At 39.4% G+C, this 23362-nt stretch overlaps 1 protein-coding gene across 2 annotated transcripts in view; it reads right to left on the bottom strand.

Annotated features, from left to right (window-relative positions):
- Positions 1–8611: 8611 nt before the first annotated feature.
- gabrg2 (gamma-aminobutyric acid type A receptor subunit gamma2) overlaps positions 8612–23362 on the bottom strand; it is a 46301-nt gene continuing 31550 nt past the window's right edge. The window contains exons 7-9 of one of the 2 annotated variants that reach the window (XM_061803990.1): positions 18942–19094; positions 16002–16207; positions 8612–11147 (exon numbers count right to left, since the gene is read on the bottom strand). In XM_061803990.1, coding sequence (XP_061659974.1) covers positions 10866–11147; positions 16002–16207; positions 18942–19094 — 641 coding nt within the window. In that variant the 3' untranslated portion in view covers positions 8612–10865. The remainder of the gene's footprint in view (positions 11148–16001; positions 16208–18941; positions 19095–23362) is intronic. The other variant, XM_061803991.1, reaches the window with a different exon arrangement.

The raw sequence follows: 23362 nt of genomic DNA, 5'->3' as shown, positions 1-23362 counted from the left end.
CTGGCTGTGCTTCCTTCTCCCTGAGCAGTTTTTGGGTGTTCCCAAGTTTTAAATGCAATGTTGGGTAGGATGAACACTCAGGCTAAGTGAAATCCACCCAAAACAGGACTTTTGTATATTTCTTATTGTAACTATTTGTTTGTCTTCCATTAACACTTCCAGTTCCATTACTTCAAATTTCATTGTGTGTTTGTGGCTCAAATTTTCCAACATGAAACTCATCAATGCTCCCGAAAGTGCAAAACGTTCTTTTAAATACGGCTGTCTTTATCACTTTTACACTGGTGTAAAATGTGTTTTTGCAATGAAGGTGCCTAAATGAGAGACTTGAGTCGATGGGAGAATCGGCTCCGCTACAAAAGCGCCCAGCTGCTCGTCTTTACCCGATTGCGCGCATGGGAGAACACGGGGCTATATGTGCAAATGTGCTATATATTCTGTCTCTGCGAGTTATTCAGCTGTGCGTTTGGGTGAGTCATTACGACCTGAGGGCACCGGACAGTCAGGCAACAACTCATGCAAGTGTTGCCCCTTCGGCCCCCGGTGGGAAGTGAGGATCCACTTTTCCAACGAGACGTGTCTGCTGCTGCTGCTGGAGTCACCTCAGGGAGACCGGGCAGACACACTCATGTGGAAAGAGAGAGCGAGCGAGTGTCAAAGGAAATGTGCTGAAGTGTGATCTAAAAGCAGCCCGCACACTGACACCCCTCAAGTGTTAACACGAAGCTGGATACACAAGGGGTGGGAAAAAATATCAATGTGGATGTGTCACATCTCTTGGGGTAAATTATCAATACACCATGTACAAATATAGATACTTTATTACTTTCTGATCATTCAGGCCCTCAAAATGGAATGCCACTAAATTAACGAATCGGTACGTAGCACGTCTCAAACACAAGTGCACGTTGGAAAGCTGTTTTTATTCCATAACTATGTTTCTTCAGATATTGATCCATCTTGCGGTTTTACGGTTCAGCAAACAAAACAATTTTACAGTGGAATCTCTTAAAATTGTCAGATGACGTGTTTGAATGAGCAGCTGAGTGTTTAAAGATCTCTGGAGGAATGTCACTCATCAATCCAACCTATTGGATTAAGTGTCTCCATTATGATGGAGTCAATGAGCCGAGCAGCTCAGTTTAAAGCTTATGCCCATCAAACACACCCATGCCCACAAATGGTAGCATGTACCACATCAAGGATGCTTACCGGCATAGTCTAAATAACCTAAATGGTAGACGATCATTGTTTCAATAACTCATAGCGATGGCTTTAAATGCATTTTTGAAGCAAATATCTGCAAAGTAATTTCTAAAATAAGGAACGCGACGACAGTTTTCAAGCGAGGATTATCAATATCTGTGACCATTATCTGTGGAATTACGCACCGCATCCGCTAATTTCACCGTGAAGAAGCAAATCTGTGAGAGATTAAAATCATTATTATTTTTTTTTAAATACTAAAAGCCTTGTCTTGCATGCTAATACTCATGGCAATAGAAGCACGGTTGACATCAGTGATTCCCTGAAGAGTTGTTACACCCCCCAGCCCCCTTTACTACCTCACGGCAACCAATCTTTCCAAAGTGATTGCTGTAGCAAAGCGTAAATGACATCTGACAGTTCTGCCGGCGGCCATAAAGACCACTATATTTTATTTTAATGTCTTTTCGTGGAGTTTTAACACCATCTATCCTTCACCAATGTCACACGGTGTCTCCTATGAAAATGCTGCAGATAAATGACCTTTCTTTTGTAAAAACATGTTGATAATATTCAAATGATACCACAATGAATGCATGATTGTTCAAGCATATTGGTCACAATAAATAGGTTAGAAAAATTGTTGTGAGTTGGCCAAGTGCGTGTTCAAAGCAACTTGGACCTGTGACAAACAGGCATAAATACCTGAAAGTCTGTTTGAAATTGGTCCAAGCCAGCCAGCCATTTGACATATTTTGAGAAAAATGTGCTTATTTCTGGAGTTTTTATTTTTCAGTGTGGATGTTAACGCCTCGGGCTCTCTTGGAAGCGATGTAACCTTAAAGTACCTTTTCTTTTCAGACGGCAAGTGTTGAATAATTGATTTGATAAAAATTCAGGTAACGAGGCCAGCCTTTGACCACGTGGTGCTGGAAACAAGGTCAACTGCATTAGCAAATAGTAAAAAGGAACGAGCAAAGAGGAAAAAAAAAAAGAGATTGAATATTGAGGCATTGTGGAAAGTTTTGGTCTCTTCCTTTCCGACTATTTAGATTTCAGAGCATAGAATTAGGATTTACGCTATCCATGGCAAGTTTAACAGAGCTTAATCTAATACCGACTTCAGCATGTTGAGCATTGTACGGTAATCTTCCGGCTGAAGATTTGACCAACCACAACCTTGCAAATTTTTTTTTGTGCTAATTTCCCGTCCAGTGCTTCGGATAGACTTTCCAGGACTTTGCATGAACGCCGGATCGATGGAGTTTGGTGCTTTCATCGTTGCCAGTTGTAGCAGACATTCCACCCAAAAATGTGTTTAGAACAGAGCCAGTTTCAAGAAAGTTGTGTAGTTTAGAGTAGTTTGTACAATGCAGTGGAGCAGCGTGATGACCATAAATCCTCTCAAATTGCTACTGCAGAGTAATTGGGACAGTTGCAAGCTCGTAAATTCTCAGTTGGCAAGCCATGGTCAAGGGAATGTTATGCTTACTAAAACTGCACAGCCCAAGCTGTCAAATACTGAAGTGTCCGAGAGATACCTGAAGTAAAACCTAAAAACGGAACTCAGTAGTGACTTTTGTGACCCCAAGATTCTATGGCCAAGAAGTGTGTGTTATTTATTTACCATAATTATGACTGACTGTGTTTTTACACACTTGACTATTAAAGCTGATTCTGATTTAGTACTACGGCAAATTAGGTTAGTGATAGAGTAAAACATGTTGTGACTTTGTCACCACTACAGGAACAGAATTCAATACTTATCAACTATACTATTACAGGAGCCCCTGTATTATGTATTTGATAATACAGGGATGTTCAACACCCACAAAGCAACTTTCTTCTCATTATTCAGAAAATTCCACTTTCTCTTAACCCTTTTGCTCACCAGATAAGAGGACCAAAATCAAGATCAAGTCGTGTTCTGGAATATGAAATATATATTCTATGTATATATATATTCTGGAATATGGTGTCTGTTTGTTAATACACCATTTAATTGGCAGCCTTTGGTACAGTTTTAACCATGACCAAGTGCTTTGGTCTGGACCAGGTTACTGAACTGGTATGGACACAACCTTAGCTGATGTTCACAACTGATACAAGGTACCCAAGGATTTTTTTTTTTCCTCAAAGACTCGATTTGAAAGAAAGCCAATGTTCACCTAAGATCCCTGGTCAGTCACCATGTCACATATAACCCATAATAAGAATGCCTCTGAGGTATTAACATTTCCATTTTTTAATCCAACACATCTTTCCAATATTGTGACTGTGCCAGTACATGCGTTATTTTCATCATGAAAGCCTTGAAGGGATGAAGTTCTAAAAAGTGAGCCACATACCGGCTTTATGTATAATAAATGCTTGGTTTATTGAGGAGCGTGTACCATGACTGATGAAAGGTTGTGCTTTGAAGGCACACCGCGTGGTAACGCGTGCACAAACCCATTGTGTAATAATCACACGGCTTCATCAGCTGCCCCTCCACACACTGGGGGTAGGGGGGGAATTTATCAGGCAGAAGGTTCCCTGTCACGTTGTTTAGATTTGGAACATGTAATTATTTTACAGCTGCAGAGCTGCCATGAATTACAAGTGTACTAATTTACAAATCTTCCAAGTTATGATCAGTAGCTAGATGGCGGTAGAGAATGCATTTGTGAATGTGGAACAGTGAACAAGCACTTCTTTCTCACAGTTCTGAGGACGTGGGTTCGAATCCGGCCTCTCCTTTGTGGAGTTTGCCTGTTCTCTCTGTGCCTGCATGGGTTTCCTCCTGGTACTCCAATTTTGCTCTCACATCCCAAAAACATGCATGGTAGGTTAATTGAAGACTGTAAATAGCCCATTGGGGTGAATGTGAGTGGGAATGGTTGTCTATTTATGTGTGCCCTGCAACTGGTTTGCAACCAGTTCAGGGTGTACCCTGCCTCTTGCACGGAGTCAGTTGGTATAGAGTCCAGGATGCCTGCGAGCCTTGTCAGGAAAAGCAGAAGATGGATGGATGGATGTTTGTAAATGTAATGTCACATCTTTTAGATGACGTATTGTATACTCTATCAAGGCAATAATACATAAACTTGGGATAAACTGTGGTAAGATTTGCGACAAGAATACATAAGCCCTGAATTTCAAACAAGACCAGACCAAAGTTCGAGAAATGGGAAACAGAGCTGAACTATTGAATCTTGGAAAGCTGAACATGGCCATTTTCTTTGTGTTTGGAAAAAAGTAGCTTTTTGTTCTTAGTTCCCACTGTGTTAGATGATTGTAATCTCTCAGTTGTTCATTAAATGGAGGAATATGAGTCAAGACTACATTCCCCACGACAAACGTTTGGTTCCCACCTCTTCTAGTTAAAGCATTGTTGACATAGTCCGCTTTTTACATTTACATTTGAACTTCAGGGCGTCATTCTATTGTATTGAATTCTATCAAATTCTCAAGGGACCATGCTGGGTATTAAGAGGATAAATAAAGGCCCCCTTAATGTTCCCTATTGATTCTTAAGGTGAGGACATGTTGAGGATTAAGGTGATGTGAGTTGTGTTTACGGTTTGTGTGAATCCCTTGGGGAGTGCTGCTAATGTGACGTGCTTTAAAGTGTGTTTATGTACAACCCCAGAGGTCCCAGTGCAATAAGCATTCTATTCATCATCTCCTTGCGGCGATTGCAATTGGTGTTGTCTTGACAGTTAAGCCACGGTAATTAAACCGTCTTTATGTCATGGAAGGCGAACTCGTGCAACCTACAACTACTCAGTGTTACTGAGTCACAGCGGATTACATTAAAGGAGTTAACAGTTGAATACATCTAGTAAAAATATCAACTTTGGTTGTAAAGATCAGATGCACCAGCCCTTACGTCAGAGTGAGGTCAAATTATTCTATGGGGGACAATTTATCGTGTGTCATCAATTGAACGGATCAACAGTGAATAAATGTTCTCTAATAAAGCAACAACGTGGAAGCTGCAGCGTGGTATTCAACAATATTATTGCTGCTACTGACAAAAAGTATTCCGTAGCAGTTTTATAAAAATCATGTGACTCCAAATTCTATGAGATTATTACTTTTGTCTAAAAAAAAAACATTTTTCCTCAGGCTTCAGATTAAAATAAAAACCAAACAAAACAAGAAACAAACAAAGAAACACACATTTCCAAATTGTGAGACACAAGAAAAGACAAGTAATTATTTTGGATGAAAAGAATACTCACCAGATTTGGAGAGAGATGTTCAGATGTTCAGCTATGCACAACCAGACAAAGAATGGCACTTGTGCAAAGACACCATTGGCCAATTTAATCATACCAACATTTTTACTTATATAAAAAGAAGTTAAGCATTATTAAAAAAAATAAGAAAACACTCTCCCATTCGAGAAAATGTTTTTGATAAGATCCTGGAAGTCTTATGATTTTAAATGTGCATTTCCTTATAATTGAATTCCAATTTCATGTGCTCAGTTACTTGTTTATCAAATGAAGATGATTATCTATATCAATAAAGGCAAATTGAGTAAATCCCTGTTATCGACATGATCTTGTAATGCAGTTCAACTTGTTCACCTCATTTCATCCAAAGGATGACCTGTGTTACATGAGATTTTCTTTTCTCAAGCAGTAGGGGAACACGAAACCAATACTCAGTTGGCTCATTCTGTGTAAAGACACACGTGGTGATGAAAGTGTGACATTAAACCCCAGAGAGATGATTCATGTGCAGGATGCATTATTAATCATATGCTCGCTATCTCTGCACTCCGCCACGTGCCGAAGAAGCTGAGTCGATGAAAGGGCGCTGTGATGCGGGTGCTTCATTGGGCATCCTCTGCAGCTGCCGCCCAGCAGAGGGACAAGTGCCTGTTCTGTGGGGTGACGTGGGACCGTGGGACACTAGTTTGAGTTCCCTTTCTTGAATAGAACTCACTGAATGGAATGGAATGACAATGGACTGTTTCTATGTTAATGCCAATTTTTTTTAAAAGAGCTGTCGATATCACACTTATCTTTTTGATGTCACCAAAGAAAGGTACAAACAATTTACAATTGTTTCTGATTTACTGTTTGTTGGAAATTTCTTTTTGTAGATTAAGGAAGCAATCTTCCATTCATCCATCCATCCATTTTCTTCCGCTTATCCAAGGTCAGGTCGAGGGGGCCGAGATGCCCAGACTTCACTCTCCCCAGCCACTTCATCCACCTCTTCTGGGGGGATCCTGAGGTGTTCTAAGGCCAGCTGAGAGACACAGTCTGTCCTGGTTCATCCCCGGGGTCTCCCCCCAGCGCAATGTGCCTGGAACACTTTACCAGGGAGGTGTCCGGGAGGCATCAAAATCACATGCCCCAGTCACCTCATTTGTCTCCTCTCATTGTGGAGGAGCAGCAGCTCTACTCTGAACCCATCCCGGGTCACCGAGTTTCTCAGCCTATCTTGAAGGGAGAGCCCTGCGGAGGAAACTCATTTCGACAAATTATATCTGGGATCATGTTCTTTGGGTCTTTCTTCGGACCCACAGCTCGTGACCATAGGTGAAATGTAGATCGCCCTGTAAATTGAGACCTTCACTTTTTGACTTAGCTTCTTCTTTACCACAACGGATCAATACAAAATCCGCATCACTGCAGACACTCCACGGTAGATAAGAGATTTGCAGTAACAATGGTTTTCCCAGAAAACAAAACAAAACTGTTCTGTCTTCTCCCGACTTGCTGTAATTTAATGTGGCTGGTTTTGAGCACAATTTTTTCCATTTCCTTGAATGAGGAATCTTCAATCATTTTTAACCAGTTGTTGATACAAAATCTTTGATATCACACAACAGTTACAACCCACACAAGGCATTGCTTTAAATACTTTTTCATTGCATAATTACCATAAAAACCTCAACACACACGCAGGTAAATGCACCCATTTTATTGTAAATTTCACAGCTATGTGCAATTTCCCTTATGAAAAGTACATTTGGATACTATGCATACACCGTGCTCCCTTTTTGTACACCCAACTCAAGAATTACATAGATACCAAACAACTAATGTAAGCAGGAGAATTTGAACCATTCTGACACCTGATATGATGCTTCTCTTTTAATTTTATACATATTTTTTTCAACATTGATAGCTGTGGAAAATGTTTTGTTTGCTGTATTTCCGACTCCTAAAATAAATAAGAATCACAACATAAATACAGTGAAGATTCAAAAACAAATTGATTTGGTCCTATTCTGTAAACTTAACGCTTAATGTGAAACTAAACATTCAACATGGACATACAGTACTTCATTGCAATCCCCAGTCCCCACATTTGACACATGATGAATGAACTATGGCAAATGTGGAATATTTAACCTGGACTATTTTTTTTATTTTTTTTGTCATCTGTACCACTGTAGGTTTTCAGATTTAGGATATTACGTTATGTTTGCAGCCTGAATACACACATAGACTAGTTACAGTGCACAGTCACATTGTTGTCTTCATTTAGTTTGGAACTCGCGCACAAAAATAGTACGTTTATGTTTCTCTTTAACAATGTCTCAGGTTGTAGGTACTGTAGGTACAAAACACAGAGGAAGAACAGTCACGTGAAGAGGTGACAAAAATGACACTGCAGAGTGGCATCTTGGGAACATAAGTGAAACGTTTGATTCAAAATGGCTTCTACAACAGGCAAGTTAGAGCATTTGATCCAATCTGGTGTGCAAATAAAATAAAACAAAAACAATCAATCTCAGAATTACTTCACCTGCAAATCTTCAAAATATAATGACGATAAAGCTCAATCATTGCATTATTTTTTTTTTTTAACCTAAACTCTATATGATCCTTGAAGGGCTTCAAAAATATAAAGGTAACTGGCTGCTGACTGGAAAAACAGTTCCCCAGCCTATTTTTAGAGGTTGACAAATGCCAGATTTAAAAAAAAAAAAAAAAAAAAAAAAAAAAAAATCACTTAAAAGATGTCCTTGGAAACTTGGTGTTTTTTTTTCCTCTCCAATCCAATTTTGAAGCTCCATAAAAGAAAAGTCACATTTGAGCAAACAGTTGGACAGACGGCAGTGAGAACATCAACCACAATACAGAAAGAACACAAGAGAAGGCAGGCTAAAGCTCCTTTGACATACTGACCAAAAAACAAAAAATAAATAAAAAAAAATGCACTCTTGAATGAATGCAGTTTTTTTAAGACGATATGAACATTAAGTACAATTTATTTCCATGAAATAAATATCTCAAATAAATAATAAATACCGCACATCCTAGGATTATTCTAGGCCTTTAAATAAGTGTAATACACTGTAATTTCATATAATGTGACAAGCTGAAATTACAATATATATATATATATATATATATATATATATATATATATATTTATTTATTTAGACCCTTTCTTGTTGTTTTTTTTAGAAAAGCCCAAGGGTTTTCTTATTTTCCTAATGTATGTACATCATAATGTGATTTTTACACAGACTTTTTTTTTGTGAGATAGATGTCATCTATCAAAAACACTCATATCTTTTCCCCACCCGTGTCTTAAGTGCGTTATATATTACATGACAATATACACGACATTTACAGCGCTTTCGTAGTGTCCTTTCTCAAAACAACACAATTCGAAGGAAAAGGATCGGAGGAAACGAGCATTCATGACTTTTGGCTCAACCAAAAATGAAGAGAGATGCTCAATAATAAGGCTTGCACAGCTGCTCGTAAAAATAAAGGAATACATACATTAAAATGGTTAAGCTTTGAGTTTTGTGATGTCTGCAAATTAGTGAGCACCACAAATGACTCACTGGTATGTGCACCGACATCCGCTTTGGAATATTGATTAGTAACAAGGTTTTCTTTGAGATGGCTGCAGTTTTGTGAAGTGAAGGACAAGCACACAGACATACTGTAAAGTACCTTTCCTTGCGTCTCTTGCATCGAGACAATGTATTGAGGGAATGCTGGCTTTTAACAGTAACTGTTCCCTCTGTTGAAAGTTGTAAGGAACATCAAAACTTGGGGCCCGGATGTAAAGATATTTTCACATTTTTTAATTGTCTGGAATTGAATCCTGAATGACACCCAGCAGTAGTCAACAGAAGAAATGCATGTATTTTTTTTCTGGCCTTGAAAGATGCATGCAATAAATATAAACACTATGCGATACTAAAATATTTACAGTATCTGTACAGCTATCCATGAACGGCGTTGTCATCATCATCATTATCATCATCACTGCTTCTCACTACACGGAAAAAAATGTTAGACGATTACTTGAAGGATTACATTAGCCAAATTAAAAGATTCCAATTAGGGATGGGCATCATAATCGATTAATTGGTTAAGAGTTTTGTGGATTTGATTTGAAGCAACTGCTGCAAAATTGACTGTGACACCTGGCTGCGAGTAACGCAGGTGCTGTTGAGTCAGTCTCAACCAATTTACTGGCTTAAGAAGTATATATATATATATAAAAAAAAAGACATCAGGTATAGCAAGTATACATTTCTAAAAAAGAAAATACTGCTCAGACGATTGTGGAGAATTGCCTTCCTACCACCACAGACATCTTCATCAGCAGGTGCAGAAAGAGGGCTTGCTGCATTATCAAAGACTTAACACATCCAGCACACCTTCTCATCCTTTCTGTCCCCTCAGGGAGAAGACTACAGAGCATCCAGTGCAGGGCCACCAGGCTGAGGAACCGCTTCTTTCCAGAGTGTTAAACTTGAACAGTTCTCTGTAGCCTTTTCAAATTCCAAGCTCCTGGTGATTGGATTTATGCTGCATCCAAATCCATTTGCACCTTTGCGAACACTAACAACTGCAAATAAGCATTTACTTTTTTTCATTTTCCCATTCTATTCATATTTCACAAGTCTAGAGACTTACTGAGCTGATCTGCAATCATGCATATTACAATTCGTGTCATATCATCTGCAAATGTGTGTTAGTATGACAGTTAAACTCCTTGAATACTTGAAGAACTTGTTCAATTGATGAAGTAATCTTAAAAGTCTTAAAAACTGAGCATACTACTTTGCTACACTGCTGATTTGATGTCTGGCATGGAAATGTAAGCTCCAATCCACTCAGACTTCCCGCATAGAACCCAATTAACAATCCTACTCAATACAGCACAGGGATGGAAACAAAACTTGAGAACATAAAGCAATAGCTTCTCCAATTAAAAATAAATGAAATCATTGATAGTTCATTGCCTCATATGAAATCCCCGATTACAACTGTTAATGTTCTTGACACATTGTAATATGGCAGTAACTTGATTTAGGAGGTTGATTTAAGTTCTTGCACGTGTAGGTAAGTCAAAGTAGCACTGCATTTGGATGTGAAAAAGCAACAAACAGCAGGTCATTTCCATTTGTCCACCCAAAAACTAAAAACAAACCAAATGAGGCATTGGCACAGTGAACAGAACATTAACACGCACGTCAATAATTTCATCGATCTCTTCATGTCGCTTAAATGTAATGCTACAGGATTGCGACTTCTACCGTGACTAAACTTATGAATCCGATCCAATGAAGAGTTTAAATGAGGGAAGTGCTCAAATCATAAATGGCGGCGTCCCCCATCTCGAAGGAATGTCCCACATGACACATAGAGCACACTGATAAGGCTGGATACGCATTCTTAAAGATAGAGATAAGAGACCCAGTAGACTAGGTTGAAGAGACCGAACGCGGTGGGGAAAAAAATACGTGCATACGAGTCAATCTTGGCAATGCGGATGTGCAAGCGGCCGTGTCGCCACGCCCCCGAGCGGCAGTCCTCGAAACAGCAGAAGAAGCTGGTGCAGTCCTTCCCGTCCAGACACTCGTAGCCGTACTCCTCGTCGCGCTCCTGCATGTGCGTGGCGTTGTTCATCTGGATGGCCGTGGCCGAGCGCGGGCGGATGTCCACCGTGGGCGTCTGCTTTTAAACAGGAAGTTAACAGTTAGCGCCTGGAACATAGCGGTTCTTCCGAAACCACCGTGAAATGTTACGGGCAGGGTTTAGGGTGAGTTCATTTAAGATGCCACCTCGTATGGTGCCGTTCTTCAGCAAAATGTAATTAGCACCTTCTTTGTGGATAATCAAGCCTTTTACTGTCAAGAAAACACCAAGAGCGATAACTACCCCTGTGCTTGTGAATTACATGGGTCTATTGTGACAATGGGTCAATCTCTGTGGGGATCCTAATGGTAATGACATTTTATTGGCTGTCGAATTTCTCTCTCTCTCTCTCTCTCCCCTTCTCTCTCTCTCCATATATATATATATATATATATATATATATATATATATATATATATACACACACACACACACACACATTTTCAATAATATTTGCAGGTTTTGGTACTTCAAAGAGGAAAATTCCTATATTTTCTTTAATAGTGTATATTAAACATGTCACATCTAGTCAAACCAAGTTTATGAATGAGGAGTTGTTGGTATATGTGCTGGGCCAGTGCTCTCTTTCTGTTGTCTGAAACTGGGCTCACCACGAGAAAACCATGCCTCTAATTTGTGAAGGTTCAGAAAATATTTCCATATTTCCTCAAAAAGTGACCTCTAAATGGTGTTTCCTCTTTACTGAGCAGAGACACATACCTTACTTTAAATGGACTTAAATAATCATGATCCTGTCTTAATGCATGCCAACGGTTCACTAAAACAGGTTTTCCATGAACAAGTTGCCGGGTCTCGGCATGGTCATTTACAGACACCTATTTTGGTTTTATATTAAGTTTGTTTTTCAAAGAAAGATTTAGTGAAACTATGATTTTACATTTGCAGAGGCTCCAACTTACAAATAAACAAAGAGACAATGTACATCACAACTGTAGAAAGGCATTGTTAACCATGACCGCACTGTAATAGTATGAGTTTTCAATTTGGTTTCAAACGTTCATGTGACAAAGTAGTTATTTTACAAAGCATTAGAATTTATAAATTGGGAAAAACTAAATCCCTTCTGATGAGTGCCTTACCCGACCCTAGACAGTATCTGATCCCCCCCGGTCGCAAGTTTAATACAAAAGCTCCCTGCTACTATGTGACGTGAATATGGGCAGGACAAAAATGCCTGGTGTGTCATTCTAAAGGGAGACAATAAGTATTCAAATATGCTGTTTTCATCCACTTTTTATCTTAAAAGTCAGGCCACTTTCTGTTGCATAAATTGGGATTCTAGCTGTTTGGGAGATTAAATGCTTTGGCAGCATTTGAAGGATCCTCGACCTTGCTGATAAACTCAAGTGTCAAACCTGTCTTCTAGAAAGACTGCGTGTCGAGCATTCTAACAAGTTCAACAAGAATTTCACGTCACGACTTCCCACAAAAAAATGCCACTAGTTTTCTTTGAGTTTGCTTTTTGTTCGATAGTAACAGTACCATGGACCACCTAAGAAATGCTGCTTGTTATTAGAACACATCATAATCTTCTGTTAGCATGGGTCCTTAAACAAGTTTAGTATACTGCAATTTGATTCAACAGTCCATTCGCGACAGCCTCATTTATCCCAACACTTGTTCACAAACCCTTTTGAAAACGACATAGAACCCCATATGAAAAACAACATACGGGTCGCCTTCAGCACTTTGTAATTTTTCTGGGGTCCGAATGAACAGACAGTGAGTTGAGTTCATAAGGGGATTAAGACGAGCAGGTTATGACTCACTTCTCAAAGGGGATTTTTTTTTTTTTTTTACTGGAGGCGGCGCAATGAGTGGAAGCTCAAGCAGAAGGAGCATTAGCGACGTCCCGCTCACACCGGGCTTTGCTGGGTTGGTGTTAGCAAACAAAAGAAAACAAAGGAAAGACACAGTGGCGTTGGCAACTTTAACTGACTGAAGAGTAGACAACCTCTTAGAAAACAAGATGGTTAAATTAGATGGGATGAGCCTTTCAAAATGAATCCTTGAGGTTCGTCTTGTCTGAAATTAATCCCTAAAGCAAATTAATGGTGCAAACCTGTACTAAGAAGAGCAGAATTGTACACTATATGGACACAGGTGTTGGCATATTAGAAAAGAGTTTTCCATTACAAAAACTAAGGAACTGGACTCTCTTTTGTGAATGAATTTACAATTTCTTAATCATCCATAAGAACATTTGGTAAATCATACTGCAACAAACAAATAAATAAAATAAAATAAAAACCAAGGCTTGAACCTCACAGTGCGCCCACAATGAAGCATAGAATTCTCCGTAATGACTTGTTAAAATTAAGAATTTCAGATCAAGGTGAACTAAAAGATTTGCAACTGATCATAGCTGTTGGATTAGGAGTCAGCACCTCCTAATCTGAGGTCGGAAAAGGGTGAACCATACCATTTGGGTTGGGGAAGAAGTGATGCCTCATCTGGAGGAATTCAAGTATCGAGGCTTAGGCTTTCTTCATGTTCAAGTGAGGACAACATGGTTTATTTGCGGTAATGCTATAACTAGAACACACAGTATTAGTAAATAGAAAAATGAACCAAAAGGAAAAGCTCCATTACGTGGTCGGTCTTCGTTCTTATCCTAACCTATGGTAACCATGCTCCATGTTATAAAAACGACACACGGTTGGGAGGCTGAAATATGCTTCCTTTGCAGGCCATCTGAGCTCTCTAAGACCACTGTCCATATAGTGCATGCGTAAATTTGGATTGTTGCTTGCTCCCTTCCACCTTGGATGCTTTCATGTATCGTACCCGATTTCTAAAAGCACTCTAATTAGACTCAACATATTATGGGGGTTGTCTTTTTCAGTCTGTTAAGGCTCTGCTGACTGTAGGAAGTGTCAGGTTGACAAGCCCAACGAACACAGAGGTAAAGTTTCACTGGCATGACGAGAGAGGTGGGGGGGAGAGGAAGCTTTTGCAGCCGCGCACTGTGGTTAAGACGACAAGAGTGAAACAGAACAGAGGGAGCCAGAAGTCCAAGCTGAGCCTGGACTTAATGTTCCATTGGGTACAGGATCAGTGGGATGCTCATTTGGAATGTTAAAAAAAAAAAAAGTGCTTGAGTCTGGCTGGCTGGCTGCCTCCGCGCTGTGCACAGCAGAGAGCACCTTTAATGTCATTTTTCTGAAACCTGTTCATCAAATGAGGAGGTGTATAATAAAAATGCAGGTAAGATAAAGAGGAAACCGATATTTTGCTATAGAATATACAGAAAAGCAGTGTGGTGCTTGAGGGCTCAAAGAGCCAAAAAAATGCAGCAGAAGCATGCAGTGAGACACAGGCAATATACCTTGGAGGAAAAGAGCCGGAGGAGCTTTTGTCCGGACAGGAAACAAAGAATGTGAGGAATTGAATAAGAGAATATACAACAACAAACAGAAAACGAGACATCAATAACCAGAATTCAAAAGAAAACACAAGATAATGCATGAAAATAACAAATTCTGCACCAGTCAGATTGGAAAGTGAGGAGATACCGCAGAAAGACATACATAGTATGGCAACACATGGGGGAGCGCATGGTGGAATAAATGTTCCAAAGTATTTTCCTACAATACCCTTTTCCATTCCACAGTACTGCAGTGGCTCTTCAAAATAGTGTAATTAAAAAAAAAATACACAATTAATTGATTGTATCATTTGGAACTCAAACAAACGAATGATTGACTCATTTACTCACTTCTAGGGATTTGGATGCTGGCCACCGTAAGGCAGCAAATTTGATCCAAAAGGAGATATGGCAAATGGAACAAATGGACAATTTGGAGCAAAGTGCAGACTATTGGGCAATGCTGGATGTGTTTGACAACGGAGAGACCAACAGTAGTTTAGCAGTATGGTATCAGCTTGCCATGCTTTGTAACCCTGGCTGGCAAGGTGCTGTGCAGTGGAAAAGGGGGACAGTGTTAGCATTGATACTTACTGCTTTAGCCATAGAACAATGTATTACAAAAATAGCAAGAGCTGTAAAAGAGGTGGAATGTGCGTCATGAACGTCACCATGATTAATTGTATGTAAAAGAATTAAGCCAGTTGATCATGACTCATATTTCCGCTATGTTCAGAATCAACACGTATTTGGTAGGAGAGCTTGGCAGGCCTTTCAGCCGAGCCACATGATCTCTTGATGGATTCAAGGCTAGGCGAAAGCCAGCGTCCTGACATGTGACATGGGTCTAAATTACAACTGTAACAGATGTGCGGAGGATTAGGTGACGGTTTGAGCTTAAGGCTTCATTCACTGAGTAAGTCGAGGTGACAGTGATTGGGAAGATGCTCCCTTAGGGATACTAAGCATTTTTTTTTTCCCATGGGGATTAACGTCAGTGTAATACTTTAGGGAACGGACAATGAGTATGTCATTGAACTTTAACCTATCGTGGATATAAATAGTCTCCACACAACCTTGTTCAAATGGCTGGTTGTTTTTTTTTAATCTGTGTAAAACCAAAACGAAATAATTTCAAAACTTTTTTTTTCTTTACCTTTAAGGAGACCTGACTCCAACTCAACATATGCTTGACTGTGACTTGAATCTGAATTATGAACATAGCCACATTCCCAGTTATCAGACGGTGTGGTTTTTTTTTTTTACTCCAATTATTTTTTTCAACTGAGTTGTACAGGTTAAAAGTCATGTTAATGGTCCAAAATGTTTTTAAACACCTTATGTTATTTTTATATCACAATTTCCTGGCATTCAAACAGAGATGTGAAGACATTTTATGATTTTATGCACAAGGTACATTATAAGTTACACATCCGGTTTTGTTCCAAATGAGTCCAAAATACAACATAAAACATGACCTTTTTTGGACTTAGAAGGGCACTCACCGGGTTTTTCTTCTTCTTGTCCTTTTTGGCACTCGGCTTCCTATTGCTTACAAAGTAGTGCAACGTGCCATACTCTATTAGTGCGGCAAAGACGAATATAAAGCAGACGGAGACAAACAGGTCCATGGCCGTCACATAGGAAACTTTAGGGAGAGACTTCCTTGCTATGGTACTCAGCGTCGTCATGGTCAGCACTGTGGTGATGCCTGGTAATGAGATAACAGACAAAGGCTGTATACTAAATTCGCAACTTTTGTAATTGTGGCTACAATTATGACATGAATCACAGTCTAAAATAAATTCCTCACTTTTCCATCACAAAAAAAGAGAGGATTAACAGCTATTTTTTTCCAGCTCATGGACGCTACTGTTTACAGAAAAGGAAGATGCCGGGGCCATTTGTGGTCAGCCACTAACCAGAACGAGCAAATTAATTGAATTATTGGGATGTACCTTTGGAAATCAATTTTCCTGCACAGTATTATTTATTGTATGTTGAGATGATGTCATATGACAATTAGCATTTCTGCAGTGATGGCTCCACAATATTGTATGTGTCCATGTTTATATATAAACATTTATATACAGGGAAGCTACAATTTTGTTATGTCCACTCTTTTTAGTTTGATTCAACTGCATTTCTCCATAATTATTTGATCATTTTAGTGTGGTTTTAAATTCCAGTTTGGGTTATCAAATTGTAATACACTCATTAGAATTGTAGCATTGAAGGTCCCCTTTCATCAAAATGAAGAATTTGCAACTGTATAACATAGTATAACTATAGAGCATAATTCAACAGAACGTCAGGATATTTGCACACAACTGTTAGTGCTGGTGCTAGCTTGCTAGGCTATGTAACGTTTCTTTGCTTGATTGTGAAAGGTATTGTATTAAAAGTACGTGACTATACCTCAAGCAAGCTTTACATAAATATAATTTCCTTACTCCTCCTTTACTCCTGTATCCTTAGTGGTACTCTGTCATTCTATTTTTTGGTTTTAAAAAAAGTGCAAAAAGTACAATGTAATGCATATGTGCAGCCTTTACAAGATTGCCATTCAACGACGTTAGAGATGCCACCAAGTGAAGTGGTTCTACCTTTTTAAGTAGACATGCAATAAAACGCATTATCCAGTGACTCTACATCAAACCACTTTTTCTTCGATCCTTGTCCATATCGTTTAAAATTCAATCTCTACGCGACAATGCAAATTAAGGAATGGCTTTAAAAAAGTTTTCTTGCAGCAAAACAATGACACAAAAAGGACTAATTAACAAGGCTATTAATAGCATCAAGCAATGTGATGGGGAAATTTTGCAGCGGTTAATTGATGCTAAACCAGGATTAGTGGTGGCTGATTGATCATGTGCTTTTAACAATTCAATCCCCAGGAGAGATTCATAAACATCTGATTTTCACTCCCTGTAATCCATATGGTTTATGGTTCACCTGCCAGTGATCACCAAAACTGACACTATATTCCAGTAAACACCATCCGGTAATTCCTCTCCCTGTAAGGTTGTCTTGTCTTAATGATCATTATCAGAATCAGCTTTAATGGCCAATGATGCAACAACACACAAAGGAATATGTCTCAGCCAGTCGGTGCTGCCCTGGCAGGTTATTCATGTTGGGTAGTGAGAAAAACAAACAAATGAATAGGAATAAAGAAAAAAGAACATTGAATTTATAGGAAGTGTTTCTTAAAAGAGTCATACTTGTGTAAGATGCAGTCTTCTTCTTTTAGAGCAGTTAAGAGTGTGTAATATTATACAGAGTGGCCTTACCCATCTGCGGTTCATTCCATCATGTGGAACAAGGCAGGGTGAATGCACATGGAAATGGTTGATATGATGACTGATACTAAAGATTACCACCACCATCAGGAGCATAAGACCTTCCGAATATAAGTAAACAAAGAGGCTCCATTTCACTGAACAGGGAGGCTTGCGTTGGCCTACTGTGGCAGTCTATATTTGGTGTGGACCAAAAGAGATCCGTCTGCCTTAAAATTAATATTTCAGCATTGTGAGTGAATTGGTTTATTTCTGGGTGGCATTGAAGGATTAAGAATGATGTCATATGCATTAATCTACTTCCCAACCACCTGGCTGCTTGTATTGCTCTTATAATCTTGGATATTCGTTTCTTGGTACAATTTTAGCAGGGATTTGACATGTTAGCATTTCCTCAGCAAATCATGTTGGAATTCGCTGATGCTCAAGAATACAATCTATTTTTAGAGATTGATGGCACACAAAGTAATGACGACAGAGAAATAGAAGGAACGTTTCTTCCCTGGCAGACTCTTGTACGTTCAATTAAGCCAGATAATGATCACGTCACATGGATTCCAGGTCAAAACTTCCAGCCTTACGGATCCGGAAAGAAAGCTGATGAGGAGAAAGCTACATGGCTGAAAAACACATTAATTCCCAAGGATGTCCCCCTGCAGGTGCAGGAAGTTCAAACCCTGACATGTTTTGTCGATGTTTAAACTTTTGCTCTTGTAGTTCTTTTCCTTTGCGTTGATTGAAGCCCCAACAGCCTCTCTTATTATTGTGCTGAGGCTGCATCATGGAATTACTGCTGCTGTACTGCATAATGAATGTCTCATCAAGGCATGCGTGAAAACATATGCCAGGATTGGGTCTTCTAATCAAGATGGACTAGATTCCTTAGCAACGTGCCTTTCTCAGAGTGAAAGAGGGGGCGGGGGAATGATGGCAAAAGGAGGAAGGAAAGAGGACGCCGAAGTTGACTGTTCTTCTATGTGAGGTTAAGTGTCACCACCCAAGGGTTATTGATGTTTTACGTGCATGCTTGTTAGTGAATTAAAGTAACATCCTGTGTGGGCTAGTATCAATACCCAATTACAGATTATCTGAATTTCGATTGCTAGTCCCGGCATTTATAATGTTAACGCAGAAGTTCACCTAATGATGTTCTGGCTGGTACTGCATCCTTGTTGATCCAGAAAGAGACCCAGGAGAGGACAACAATGAGAGTGCAAGGGATGTAGGTTTGGATGGTGAAGTAGCCCATTCTCCTACTCAGATCAAAGAAGACCGTCAACACCACATAGTCACCTAAAAGACGGGGAAAGAGGACAACAAGGGTCAGATTGTTTCACTTGACAAACGTAAACTCCTAACGTTGTTCTGTCCTTATCAGATAGTTGACACAATAACAAGCTGCAGGGTACTCTCCAGTATTCTTTCTATTGAATCATGGTGTATTCACATATTATGATGAAACACAGCTGTCTACACCAAACATAAAAAATGCAAGTCAGATGCTGAATATACAGTATACTGCTGTGTAACCAAAATATGCAGAAGAAGCCTGTTGGAATCAAAATGTTACCGTGATTTAAGACTCTTCATTTGGTCTTGCTTTGTATGCCCACACTGTGTACATTGGCGTCCATGAGTTTATCACAATATATATCCATCCATCCATCCATTTTCTTTGCCGCTTATACTCACGAGGGTGCTCGTGCCTATCCTAGCTGTCAACGGGCAGGAGGCGGGATACACCCTGAACTGGTTGCCAGCCAATCGCAGGGTACATCGAGACAAACAGCCGCACTCACAATCAGACCAGGGGCAATTTAGTGTCCAATTAATGTCACTATATATATATATATATATATATATATATATATATATATATATATAAAATCATGTTAGCTCAGGTTAAGCATACAATTAATTTTGACAACACATGCTCTTTTACCCCAATTGGGGATAGATATTTGAAATGTGATGAAGGTTGCTCTATGGACTCGGCTTGTGATGATTCAAAATTCAAAAGAGACATTTCTTAAAAAAATAAACAAATAAAAAAAAATCAATTGACTGCCCTACTCAGTATACAATATATTACACGATGAGATGTATGAATATTTCCTTTGATTAAATTGCACCCAGAGTCCTTCTGAAACATTTCTGAATTAAAATGCAATTGACATAGACAATAGGTCTGCATTATTTTTTTCTTGGCTCACAAGGGATTTGTCTGTGCCGAGGGGTTTTATGATTGTGTATATGTGCAGGGAATACATATGTTAATTTGTTACAGACGCCATTTCGACTGGCTTTAATTTTTATCTGTTGGTTTGTTTGTATTATTAGTCAAACCATAGCGTAGCACATACTATTCAGGGCTGCCCTTTCAGTTACTATTGTTAAGATGTTCCTGTTTTCATTTTTACAGGCTAATACCTATGTTATTATTTTTTAATATATTTATTTTAATCTGCCTAACAGGATGAATAAAGTAGCTCTTGGAAGAGAACAGCTGCAACACAGGTTTTTTTAAAAGCTAAAGAAGCCAAAAGAATGAATGTTCAGCAAAACGATTATGTAATCCATCCAATTAATCCAATATCACATTGAAAAAAAAAAACTTTAAAATTCACAAGAAGCAAAATACACAAAAAGAGTTCAAACATGTGCTTCTTATGCCTGAATGTTGTGTAAGATCATCCACACACCTGAGCCTTGAAAATCATTTGGTTTTAAAGTGCAATCAGGAAGTAATTAACAAAGTAATGTATTACCCCTTTGCTCTAATAGCACAGGGGCTACCACAGTGGAGGGCATGGGTCAATAACGCATCCACGAGATGTCTTCTCGGCAAGTGCTGTGGCCTGTAATGAAACTGGAGAATGGACGAAGCCAAGCATATGGCAATAGGGTGCTACGCCTTCCAATTTCAGTAGTGTTTGGAAAGACAGTTGGTATTAAAAGAGTACAAATGTGAAGGAGGCTTTCTGCTGCTGACAAAACTGGGATGTATTTATTAACCAGCTGCAAGGGATCTTTGTTTCGGGGTTATTGCCAATGCAATGCTAATACGACTCAAACACCTTGTGCTCTGTCAGGCCCTCAAGTCCTGTGTTGCTTAAAAATCATATGCCACGCACTAGCCTGCATCAGCAGAAAACGCATATGGCGAGATGAACAATTATGCCTATGCTATAGGGGTCACTGCACTTTGTTTATCAAATGACACTTTTAATGGCTTGGTGAACAGTAATGTATGCTGGGACAGATCGTCCAGACTTGGTCCCTGTCCAGATGCTACAAGAACTCGCTGGCGCTGATCGCAGCGAAATAATAAACACGGTCGGTCTCGTGTCTTTCTCTCTCTGTCGCTCATTAGCGCGAGCGCAAAAACACACAGATGTTGGCCCTTTCATAATAAACTGTGGTGCACCCTTTCGCATGAGGAAAATTATTAACCAGCTGTTCGTACCCCAGCTGCAGCCAGTCTATTGCGAAGTGCCGGCAGTCATCGAACCATCACTCCCTCACGCACATGCACACACACACACACACACACACACACACACACACACACACACACACACCACACACACACACACACACACACGCACACAAACACACACATGCACTCACACACAAATACACACATGCCTGAGACAGAGGCCTGTCCCCTGCAGGTTACAAGTCATCGCGAGACGCCAGAGGAGATTTCCGACATTGCTAACAGTTTGATGTTAATCAATTAGCAGTCAAGTGACCGAGCTGGGAGCTGACACTGAGCTGCCATTTAACTAAGACAAGCCAACAGATCCAGATAGGTACAATGAAAGTCAGCTAAAGATGAGAGTAGCTTTAGCACTGATGCATTGTCAAAACTGAAAAGGTTAACTGGAGTGAGTTTGGTCATGAGTAGTATAGTTCAGTTTAATCCTAACAGTAAAAACACAAAACAAACAGGTATGACAAGTTAACTTACGACTACATTACTTCTGAGTGTGAATTTGACAATGAGTAAAAGTTCCTCTTTGTCTATGTCTCAACTACAGTGCATCTCACCCTCCAACAGCTGGACCATGCTCAATGATAATACCATGACCCTGAACAGGATAGACAACAGGGAATGTGAGGAGAATAGACACACCCTTATCCTCTATTTGGTTAACTTGGTGATTAGCAACATATTCTATCTCAGCTCAGTCCTGGCCAGCACTGTTACCACCAAACATATTCTAAAATTTTCTTATTTTTCTCTTATTCATCAACATAACCACCAAGAGGTCCAATATAGACCCAGTGGGCCAGCAGTGAAAGAATTGAAGCAGCTATATGTGATGCTATGATCGCACATTCCTTTCACATTTATCCAACACCGCCCACATCTTCAGCTCCATCCCTATCATGGTAACAATTATCTGATCCGAAGTGCTAATTTCTCCTGGAACAAGAGCACAAAGATTGCTGATCAGTAGTGAAAGCGTCCTATGTAATGGTCCTTGCCCACCGCTAATAAAATTAAGTTATCATCCATCGCTGTAATAACATTGCTTTTAAGTCAATCAGTTTCTCTGAACAGGGACAATTTTTGCTGACCCAACCTGTGCAAAAATACTGACAGCAGCACAAACCTGCCATCGGAGGTATTCCTTTTTTATTGAAGATTCAACATTTACATCAAGCTGATGTAATCTACAGAAAGCAATAAAAAACTTAGCGGGCCTGATCATTCATCAGAAATCATTATTGTTCAAGGCCTCAGAGGCAACACATTAACAGAATCCGAGTGAAAGCAATGGGAACGACAATAGTTCTTTCAGCCTGAGTCTATATATATATATATAATATATATATATATATATATATATATATTATATATATATATATATATATATACACACACACACACACACACACACACACACACACACACGAATAAGAGATGTGTTTATTATACTTGAGGTAAAATTCTTATACAAGTAGGACAGTCAGGAACATTATTGTGGAACAGCCACTGGGGACATGGTCGGAATGAACCCTGGCATGCCAATTCATGAATGCTCACCAAATGGTGGGAGGGGGAATTAAAAAAAATAAATAAATACCAGTCATATGTAAATATCGTCATTTTGCTGGCAGACAGGTTGTAAATTGGTGAAGATATGGACAGGCAGCAGTGGCCCAAGGCACTTGACACGGCCATCCAATATGAGGCTGCTGACAAGTCGTCCTCAACGGTTGTGGATATAAGTGGTGACAGCATATGCTAATTTCCATGTTTGACTAAAGACAGAAAACTTGCTAATGACCAAGGTTATGCCTTGGCTACTTGGCAGGGTCAACGGTACATAGCCACAATGCTAGCTCATCACTTTTGCATGACTGACAAATTGCACAGTCTGAGAAATTGTTCACTTACCGTGTTGTTGAATTGTACCCCTGCAGGTTTCTGTGGTTATTTTGCTACCTGGCACTGGGTGGCATGAAAATAATGTACAATATTGTCAAGTTCTTTTTAAAACATTTTTTCCAACATAGAACAGGATACTCTATATCAGTCTCAGATTATA

Source organism: Syngnathoides biaculeatus, chromosome 18 (genome assembly GCF_019802595.1).
Source record: "Syngnathoides biaculeatus isolate LvHL_M chromosome 18, ASM1980259v1, whole genome shotgun sequence".
Lineage (NCBI taxonomy): Eukaryota > Metazoa > Chordata > Actinopteri > Syngnathiformes > Syngnathidae > Syngnathoides > Syngnathoides biaculeatus.
Note: the sequence above shows the minus strand (reverse complement) of the source record. Positions and strands in the feature narration are given on the sequence as shown.